The sequence below is a fragment of the Elgaria multicarinata genome, chromosome 3, assembly GCF_023053635.1.
Source record: "Elgaria multicarinata webbii isolate HBS135686 ecotype San Diego chromosome 3, rElgMul1.1.pri, whole genome shotgun sequence".
NCBI lineage: Eukaryota > Metazoa > Chordata > Lepidosauria > Squamata > Anguidae > Elgaria > Elgaria multicarinata.
In genome coordinates this window covers 163941889-163952582 of record NC_086173.1, presented here as the reverse complement: position 1 = coordinate 163952582, position 10694 = coordinate 163941889, and the positions used below count along the sequence as shown (strand labels likewise).

The following is a 10694-nucleotide window of genomic DNA, read 5'->3' as shown; positions in this document are numbered from 1 at the left end:
GGGATTGGTACATGATTTGAAGGGGTGTTTGGCCTGAATGCGTGGGCCCTAAATTTGGTGAGTGCCAAAAGAGGTGTCTGTGAACACATTGCTTCTCATGGGCACGACACTGGGGACCCCAGCCCTAAACCCATTCCCACTCAGCTGAGCCCCCTCCCCGCCTTTCCCCAAAGGTTAATTCCCTCTACCTCTCTGTCCATGCTCCTCTCCCCTCCAAACACAAAACCTCAGTCCTGTCTCTTTCGCAACAGTCATCTTAATAACCTGCTTCTCTCTCACAGGTCTTGGACGGTAAAACATATTTCACTCCCCATTTTATTGAGGGGAATCTTCTTTCCCGTTGTGTAGTAACCTGGCTCCATCCAGGTGTGTTGGACTGCAGCTCCCATTATCCCCAGCCAGCGTGGCCAATGGCAGTGGTAGCCCAACACACCTGGAGGGATGGGAGGTCTAACATCTGGAACACAGGAACACTGAAAGTCCTTTAGCAGCAATAGAAATGTCTTTTCAAGCTTCCTTACACAGCAGGTGCCTACAGGAACGCAGACGGGACAAACTAGAAACGTGCAATGCAGGGACCCCTTCAGTGATAACTTGAACCCATTTTAATAGAGTTCTTGAACCTTTTTGAGCCTGAGGGCCAAATTTCCTTCCGCTGAATTCATAGAATCATAGAATAGCAGAGTTGGAAGGGGCCATCGAGTCCAACCCCCTGCTCAATGCAGGAATCCACCCTAAAGCATCGCTGACAGATGGTTGTCCAGCTGCCTCTTGAAGGCCTCTAGTGTGGGAGAGCCCACAACCTCCCTAGGTCACTGATTCCATTGCCGTACTGCTCTAACAGTCAGGAAGTTTTTCCTGATGTCCAGCTGGAATCTGGCTTCCTTTAACTTGAGTCCATTATTCCGTGTCCTGCACTCTGGGAGGATCGAGAAGAGATCCTGGCCCTTCTCTGTGTGACAGCCTTTTAAGTATTTGAAGAGTGCTATGATGTCTCCCCTCAATCTTCTCCAGGCTAAACATGCCCAGTTCTTTCAGTCTCTCCTCATAGGGCTTTAGACCCCTGATCATCCTGGTTGCCCTCCTGTGAACACGCTCCAGCTTGTCTGCGTCCTTCTTGAATTGTGGAGCCCAGAACTGGACGCAATACTCTAGATGAGGCCTAACCAGGGCCGAATAGAGAGGAACCAGTACCTCATGTGATTTGGAAGCTATACTTCTATTAATGCAGCCCAAAATAGCATTTGCCTTTCTTGCAGCCATATCGCACTGTCAGCTTGTGACCTACAACAATTCCAAGATCCTTCTCGTTTGTAGTATTGCTGAGCCTCAGAAGCCGCATCCCACCAGTGGGCAGGGCGAAAGGAGTTGGCCAAAACTACCAGTATATTTTAGCTGCAATCTCTGCACCAGTATTTGTTTATTACGTTTATATAATAAACGTAATAAACATAGCCGAAGCTCTCTGGGATGTTTACAAAGGTTAAACTAAAGGGTTAGGAGAGGCCTTTGAACCAAGGAGGTCTGGCAGGCCGGATTTGTTGTCACACCATTAAATTTCCACTACACCACTGATAAACAATAAGAAGGATAAAATACAGAATGGATCAGACTTTGTAATCTCTCCATAACTGGGTGGATAGTGGAGGCTTCTCTCCCCAGGAAAACAAGCCACACGTATGCTCAGTTTGAATTGCAGTGCAAATCTTCACAACACCCAAACTTTCTGAATTATTTACTTATTGCTCAAAAAACTCTTTACAGGTAGTGATCAGATGGGACAGGGAGCGGGTGGAACATTTTCCTTTTGGATTTGGCACAGGCAAAAACATGCTCAAAACATACCAGACCATTAGCAAAAAAGGCTAGAACGACTTTTGCCAGCCTCTGGAGAGCGGAATAGTAAAAATGCTAGAATGACCAAGAAACAGAGACATGAACTGTGTCCTGCCATGAGGTAAATTGCGATGGGTCACTTAACATGATGGGTTTGGGACACTGTTTATGTTCAGCAATTGTCGGGTACTTAAATGAAATGGGGGTACTGGCACTCACACATGAACATTGGAAATGGAGGGAACTGTATTTTTACTTTACGCCTAACTGTGTGTGTGCCATTTGTATTTTCTTCCTCAGACAAAAAGTTGTATTAGGCCAGGGCTATTGGAAAGAGCCAGGTAAGGTGTCCTGCCAATATTGCAACTTGGTCGGCCTAGACAGAAGAGGTGTGCGGCTGCTGGCATCGGTGCAGTGACTACCTGACATGCAGCCCTTTTCCCCTTGGGCAAAACTGGGGTGCTGGGCTGAAGTGGGGGAGCAACACAGCACAGAATCCCTGCAGCAGAGCTGAGTGAAGAGGGAAAAAGTGACAAAGAGCCAGAGGGAAACTGAGAAATTCTTCCCTTCATGGCTTCTGTTCAGGAGAAATGTTACAAATAAATAAATACATAAATGTTACAAATAAATAAATATTTAGCCCCTGTGTGAACAGAACGCTGGAGCTCCAAGGGCCCGATCCAGCAGGGCTCTTTCGTCCTTACGTTCCATTTGTCTATTTGTAATGGAAATAATAAGACGTTTTTCCTCCTCTCAGAAGGAAGAGAAAAGCAGAGTTTGGTTCATTTCCCCTTTGGTGGAGAGATGATGGGCAGAAGTTCAAACTCTGAGCCACATAGAGATCCCAGTGAAGAAAGCTGGGGTGTAAAAGCACAACTCAGCCCTCTCTGACATGGTGTCCTCCGGCTGTCTTGGACAGCAGTCCCTTAAAACCACGCTGGCTGGACATGATGGGGAATGTAGTCCAGCACAACTGGAGGAAACCAAAGGGTTTTCTGGCAGACCCTGTGAATCTCTTCCCTTCATTGCTTTTGTTCAGGAGAAGGAGAAAAAGCACTGCTGGCTTTTCCAGCTCCCCTGCAGCCGGAGGGCTGCCTCCCTCCCGGCCGCCTCCGAGGGAAACAGCCGCAGCCCCGAAGGAGCCAAAAGCTTCAGTGAATGGAGGCGATTGGAAGGGAGGCAGCCCAGCTCCTGCCCCTCAGTCCTCCAAGGGTCAGCGGAATCGAGCGACAGTTCCTAGAGAGGCGGGAAGTTCCACAACTGGGGAGAAGAGGGGAAGTACTCGGAACTGCAGCCGTCTTTGTCTTCCGGGTAGGGAAGTCGGCTTGAAGAGGTTTCCCTGCGAGGAGGGGGAGGCCGTTGCGTGGGGCGGGGCAAAGAGGTAAGGGGGCTGCAGGAGAACGAGGGAGGCACCAATGCTTTGCTTTGAGGGGAGGGGAGAAAGAGGACATAAGAAGCGCCCTGAGGCTGGATCAGACCAAGGGTCCATCTAGTCCTGCACTCTGTCCACACAGTGGCCAACCAGCCATCGGCCAGGGACCAACAAGCAGGACATGGTGCAACAGCACCCTCCCACCCATGTTCCCCAGCAACTGGTGCACACGGGCTTCCTGCCTCGAATACTGGAGATAGCACACAACCATCAGGGCTAGTAGCCATGGATAGCCTTCGCCTCCAGGAATGTACCCAATCCCCTTTAATGCCATCCAATTTGGTGGCCATCACTACATCTTGTGGTAGTGAGTTCCATAGTTTAACTATGCGCTGTGTGAAGAAGTCCTTCCTTTTATTTGTCCTGGATCTCCCACCAATCAGTTGCATGGGATGACCCCATTGGTTTCTAGTATTTTGAGAGAGGGAGAAAAATGTCTCCCTCTCCACATTCTCCACACCCTGCATAATTTTGTACACCTCTATCCTGTCTCCCCTTAGCCTCCTTTTTTCCAAGCTAAACAATCCCAGTTGATGTAACCTTCCCTCGTAGGGGAGATGCTCCAGCCCCTTCATTATTTTAGTTGCCCTTTTCTGCACTTTCCCCAGCCCCCCCTTCCAGTTCCTCTTTCAGAATCCATGCTTTCCCATCACCAGGGTTGGGGAGATACCCTATTTCTTCGATTCTAAGACGCACTTTTTCCCCCATATAAACATCTCTAAAAATGGGGTGCGTCTTAGAATCGTGGGTGTGTCTTAGGGTTTTTTTTCCTGTTGGTGGTACCGAAATTAGTGTGCGTCTTACAATCGATGGTGTCTTACAATCGAAGAAATACAGTAGATTTCCATGGTGGAAATCTATGACCCTAAGGAAAGGAGGACAGGGCTCCTGTATCTTCAACAGTTGTATAGAAAAGGGAATTTCAGCAGGTGTCATTGTTATGCATGCAGCATCTGGTGAAACTCTCTCTTCATCAACACAGTAAAAGCTGCAGGAGCCCTGCCCTCTTTTGTACCTGGTCAAGAAGGCAGGGCTCCTGCAGCTTTCACCATGGTGATGAAAAAGGAATTTCGCCAGGTGCTGCCTGCATACAAACGACACCTGCCGAAATTCCCTTTTCAATACAACTATTAAAGATTCAGACGCTCTGTCCACCTTTTCATATAGTCAACCATTGAAGATCGTCCACTCAGAGAGCCACCCAGGCCCTGTGTCAGTAGTGGGTTGGTATGGATTGGGGAGGGGGCTGGCTTGGTGCAGAGAAAAAAGTCTTGCTTGGAACTCAGAAGAACAAGAAGGGATGTTGTTTTACCAGCATTATTTTATTAATGTTTGTCTTTTTCTAATTGGTGGATCTCATTCAGGAGGAGAAGGTGCTGCATTCTCTGATGGTGCCTTATCCTCCTGAGGTTCACCGCAGGAGTACCTATAATAGCGCGCTTAGTGTCGTAACTCTCTGGAACACGATCCCCATTGACATGAGGCACCGGTCTAAAGTTCTGGTCTTTAGACATCTGCTCAAGCAGAATTCCTTTGAAACATGACCCAGACAGCATGATGAGGGGTGATTAGTTATTAATTTACTGTGATTTTAGTGTTACATTCTCTCTCTCTCTCTCTCTCTCTCTCTCTTTTCTGGAAGCTGCTTTGATAACCCTCTTGAAAGTAGTATATAAATCCATGAAATAAATAAATATGATATGACTCCCTGTATTTTTGTGTGATGAGAAGTAATTATTTTGTCTCCTGCTTTTTCTTTCAGCTCCCTGTGTACTTTGAGGAGGGGACTGTGGGCTTCTTCAAGGAGGACTGGGCTCTGCTGCTACCAGGGCAGAGGGCTCTCAGTACAAGGAAGACATCAGAGAGGATTAGAGGTACATGGCTTCTTTTGGTGAGGATCCCTTCCTTGGAACCTTTCTTTATTATTTTTAAAGCCAAAAATAATGTATGTTGTAAAATAAAGACTGCTTGCCGAAGGGAAGGATGTAGGGAAAAACTTGAGGCTAAAATTCCAGGGTTCCTGGTATTAGATACTCAGGCGTAGAATCAAAGAATAGTAGAGTTGGAAGGGATCTACAAGGCCATCGAGTCCAACCCCCTGCTCAATGCAGGAATCTACCCTAAAGCATCCCTGACAGAGGGTTGTCCAGCTGCCTCTTGAAGGCCTCTAGTGTGGGAGTGCCCTTCTCAAATAGCCCTGGCTTGGCTCAAGTGTTGTAGCTGCAGATGCATTTGAGGACTACAGAAAAACTTAAAACGTCGATTCAAACTTTAAAATTAAATGCATTTTATTAAAGAAAAGAGAAAGTTTAACACAAGCACAAAGCTTTCACTCAAGAAAAAGCAAAATAAGACATACAAATCCTGCACCGTTCATACTGCAAAGGAGCTGGCCTCATTTTGGTTCCAAGTTAAAACATGGCTTTTTAGCAAAGCCTTTGATGACTAAATTCACTGCACGTGGTTTTAATTGTATTAATTGTTTCTACTGCTTTTCTAGACTGGTTTTAGCATGATTGACGGTTTCATTTGTTTTAGCTGGGTATATTTATTGTTTTATACTGTTTGTATGATTTCATCTGTACACTGCCCTGAGATCCCAGTAATATAGAGCAGGATGATTTATTATTATTATTATTATTATTATTATTATTATTATTATTATTATTAGCATTTATATACAGCCCCATAGCCGAAGCTATAACAACAACAATAATAATATCTAAGTCCATTGGTCCACATCACCCTTTTGACCATCCTTTCCCCAGAATGTCCCATTGTTTACCCAAAACATCCCTTCCCCCGTGAGGTACCTTGTTTGTCCCTAAACTGGACGTTACTTCTTTCATCGGGTCTCTTTTCTTCCAGACGTGGGAATTTCTAAACCATAAGCTCACATTTCTATAACCCTTGACCAGTCACCTAGTTCCCTTGTAAGGAATAAGGCCCTGGTTAGGCCTCATCTAGAGTATTGCGTCCAGTTCTGGGCTCCACAATTCAAGAAGGATGCAGACAAGCTGGAGCGTGTTCAGAGGAGGGCAACCAGGATGCCCTGCCCTTGGAGGCCCGACTGGCACCAGCGCTGATTTTATTCCGGTGCCAAGTGAAAACATGGCTTTTTAACAAAGCCTTTAATGGTTAAATTCACTAAGATGGCACATTGTTTTAACTATTTTGTTTTACTGCTTTTAAATTCTATATTGTTTTAACTTAGTTCATGGTTTAATTTGTTTTCAGCTGTGCATATTTACTGTTTTATATTGTATGCTTTTATCTGTATGCCGCCCTAAGATCTTAATGATATAGAGTGGGATATAAATGTTTTAAATAAATAATACTTACCCCCTTAACTTTAAAGCATTTCCCCCATTGCTTGTATAAATGCTTCTTTACCTATGCTATGTTAACATTTCCTGATAGCCCTCCCCTGACCCCTTTACACATACTAAATAAAATTGCAAGGCCCAAGTTCCTTCAGGGAACTGCTGCAAAACAAAACAAAATGAAAAGTAAAACGTGTCCTAGTTCTGCTGTGTTGCACAGGGCCCGTGCACTGCTCAGCGTGTGGTCTTGAAACTTTGGCTTATGCAAAGTGCAGCACAGTGGCTGAGAGGTCAAGGTTTGGGACATGTCATTCTCGATGGATAGGACAGCGAAAAGTGTGAGCCCCTCTTCCGCCATGATAGATCACTAGTATGTTCTGAGGAGCTTTCGTTTTGAGAAGCTACACTCACCACTGGCAACTCCAACTGGAGGTGTCAGTGCCACGACACAGGCTCTGAACCCCAAGCCTGGCCGCGGCTACTCCCTGCTCAAGCCAAGCACCACCGCTTGATACGCCTGAGGCAAGGGATGATATTATTATTATTATTATTATTATTATTATTATTATTATTTATTATTATTATTTATTTATTTATATAGCACCATCAGTGTACATAAAACAGTGGATAAAAACTACCTTCCTCCAAACTATGTGGAGAATGGGGTTAAATGGGGAAGGATTTCAATATATAAAATAAAACACTGTGAGTTATATGTGCTGAGGTGAATTATTGTCAGAGTGGGTGCTAAATTTGTAAACTTCAGATGATAAATGCCAAACAGACACGTGGGATTTTTGTGGTAGTTAAAAACAAAATAATAAAAATTTATTTTTAAAAGATCACAGGCTTTGTTTCAAACAAAACATTTAAAAACCTTTTTGAAACCTTTCATCCAATCCTTTCACCCATTCACATACACGCTTTCCTTTTTCTCACAAAATCACTCTTGAACTTTCTTTATTATCAGTATTGATTAATATACATCAACTATGTGCACACCACACTCCAAAGACACCACTCTCTACCCTGAACCTCAAATTTCCCAGAACTTAAGTACCATAAACACAGAGAGCACTAAAGACTCTAAGAGGACCTAAAAAGTCCCCCTCAATCCCCTCCGTCCTTCCCTTATATATGACTCCTCCCCCTCCCAAGACATTCTAACTCCGCCCACTCAGGCCAACATTCTAAACTCACCACAGACTTACAAACTGCACACATACATTTGGGAACTGACTTGTGGGGTGTAACGCCAGTCAGCCCCCCAGAAAGCAAGGGGGGCACTGCCTCAGTTCCTGTGCGTGCCATAGGACCCTGCCCTGACCAGACATTCCTCACGATAATTTTTGGCATTTTATTTACAGTTCTCATAAAAGGAAGAAATGGTATATTTGATTGTATCACGACACTGAATCTCAACAAGTAATTGTGACATAAAGCAACTTCTCCCCAGACATGACTACGTAAATATTTTACGTAAATATCATAGTTGGGTATGAAACAGTATAGATGCTAATTTGAGGCATAAGCTGGCTGTAAAACGTAGCCCTGGAGGCTGGAAGGGAGGGCCTATTAGCTAGGCCTTCAGCCCAACTGTGAGGGAATTTTTTTTCCTCATGCTTGGACAACAGCAGAGGTGCATTCGGTGAGGCAGGCTTATGATTGGCCCATGCCCAGTAGGCCTGGATACAGAGTTTGTTGGAAGAAAAAGAAGGAACAGGGAAGGATATCAAGAGGGATTCTCTGGCAGAGCAGGCTGGTTGTTCTTGTCACAGGGAGAACTGTAGGCCCGCCGGGGAAAGAGTCTTACTGAATCGAAATGAATGTGATCTTGGAAAGTCTTTTGATTTACTCAAATAGTCAGAGCACCTCCTTAATCTGTGCTTCTTGAGCTCAGCTAAACTGAAGTAGAAGTTGCCTGTTTGAATGTCCCCTTTAATTTTCAATTTTTTCATGCCTGCTTTCCTCAATTGGAGATGACAATGTGTGACTTTTAAAATGAACTCTGCTGGGGTTTCAGCCTTCCTAGTTTCCCTTAAATTCTCCTTGGAGTCGTCGCTCTTGATCTTACATGTGGCGATAAAGTTTGGTTTGGTTTAACAAACTGTCATATGTTCCCTTCTGATGGCAGGGAACAGCAAATTGCTTCTCTGATTTGCAAGTGCCGTTCTTCTTTGCACTCATGTTCTGGTTATTATTATTATTATTTATTTATTTATTTATATAGCACCATCAATGTACATGGTGCTGTACAGAATAAAACAGTAAATAGCAAGACTCTGCCGCATAGGCTTACAATCTTTTTCTTTTTCTTTCAGCTAATGATGTGTGGGAGAAAATAAGTGAAAGAGCACGTTCACTCGTAAATCAATCCTGGATGACCATTGAAAAACCCACACAGTAGAGAAACGATATAAATGCCTTTAGCGTGGAAAGATTTTCAGGCAAAGCACAGTTCTTATCTCAAAGAACGCACATAGGGGCAAAACCATTTAACTGCCAGAATTTAGCCAGAAGAGGATACTTATGGTCTATCAGAGAATCTACTCGGGAGAAGCCATTGAAAAGCCTGGAGTGTGGAAAAAGCTTCAGTGAGAAGGGAAATTTAGCTTCACATCAAAGAACTGACATGGGGGAAACTATTTGAATGTTTGCAGTATGGAAAAAACTTTGAGCACAAGGTAGGCTTTAATACTCATCAGATAATGCATGCAGAAGGGAACCGATTTAGTTGCCTTGAGTGTGGAAAGAGCTTCAGACAGAAGAATGGCTTTGTTAGACATCAAAGCATTCACACAGGAGAGAAACCATTTGACTTTCTGGAGTGTGGAAAGAGGTCCAGCAGTAAGCATGACCTTGCCAGATGTCAAAGAATTCACAAAGGAGAGGAACTATTTGAATGTTTGCAGTGTGGAAGGAGCTTCAGTCATAGGGCAAACTTAATTTATCACCAAGCAACTCACACAGAAGAAAATCCTTTTAAGTGTGTTGAGTGTGGAAAGAATTTCAGTTGCCAGTCCGCCCTTAATCGACATAAAAAAACTCACACCAGGGAGTTAAAATGCTTGGTGTGTGGAAAAAGGTTCCGCTCTAAAAGTGCCCTTAATATGCATCAACCCACTCACACAGGGGAGAAACCATTTAAATGCTTGGAGTGCGGAAAGAGTTTTACTCGGAATGAATACTTTTCTATACATAAAAGAACTCACACAGGGGAGAAACCATTTAAGTGCTTGGAGTGTGGAAAGAATTTCATCCGGAAGGAATACCTCTCTGAACATCAAAGAACTCACACAGGGGAGAAGCCGTTTAAATGCGTGGTGTGTGGAAAGTGCTTCAGCCACAGGTCGTCCCTTATTCAACATCTAAGAAGACCTCACACAGAGACCTCTTCAAAAAAGGACTCGGATACCTCAGAACAATCTTCTACAGCAGACCAGGAACAAGATGAGTCCTGTGACAGTGACACCTCGTCTGAAGCTCCCAGCAAACCATTCAACCCTCTCTTGAGCCCAACCGTGATTCCAGATTCTCCTCCCAGCACTCACAGCTCACCAGAGCACAGTTCGCACTGTATCACGTGGGATACTGAGATCCATGGTGATAGCGCTGTCCTGACTCCCAGAGTACCCTTTCGCCCAGAAAATACACATAAGTAAAGCCTTACTCAGGAGGAGGGGCCTGTTTACAAGGCAGATTCAAATGCAAATGTGGAATCAGGACCAACCAGAATTTATACTGTCACTGTTCCCCAGACTTTTCCTTTCCATCAAAGAAGGCTCGCAGTACAAATGTTTTAAACACACATGGGTGAATTATATTAATAATTTGTGCTTCCATACTATGCTTCCTTTGGAGGACATAGTTTTGTCAGTGTCTTAAAAATATCTCCAAATGTGTTTGTTGACAAAAAGGTTGATAGTTCAGCAGAATGGGCGACACAATTTTGATAAGGCCCGGCTTCCCTTTATTGGCCCTTCAACTCTCTCCCAATGTTCTCTAGAATGTTGGGTGATCCTCTAGAACTTGTGTGGGAGGGTGCTGTTGCACATGTCGTATTTGTGGGTTTCCCATTGACAGCTGGTTGGCCACTGTGTGAA

General features: G+C 44.4%; 2 protein-coding genes across 2 annotated transcripts in view; both read left to right on the top strand.

Moving 5' to 3' along the window:
• LOC134396384 (zinc finger protein OZF-like) overlaps window positions 1–10694 on the top strand; it is a 253426-nt gene that overhangs the window by 27938 nt on the left and 214794 nt on the right. The window lies entirely within an intron of this gene.
• The window catches only part of LOC134396441 (gastrula zinc finger protein xLCGF3.1-like), a 30180-nt gene continuing 22636 nt past the window's right edge, over window positions 3151–10694 (top strand). The window contains exons 1-3 of the mRNA XM_063122944.1: window positions 3151–3217; window positions 5031–5159; window positions 8913–9430. Coding sequence (XP_062979014.1) covers window positions 9300–9430 — 131 coding nt within the window. The 5' untranslated portion in view covers window positions 3151–3217; window positions 5031–5159; window positions 8913–9299. The remainder of the gene's footprint in view (window positions 3218–5030; window positions 5160–8912; window positions 9431–10694) is intronic.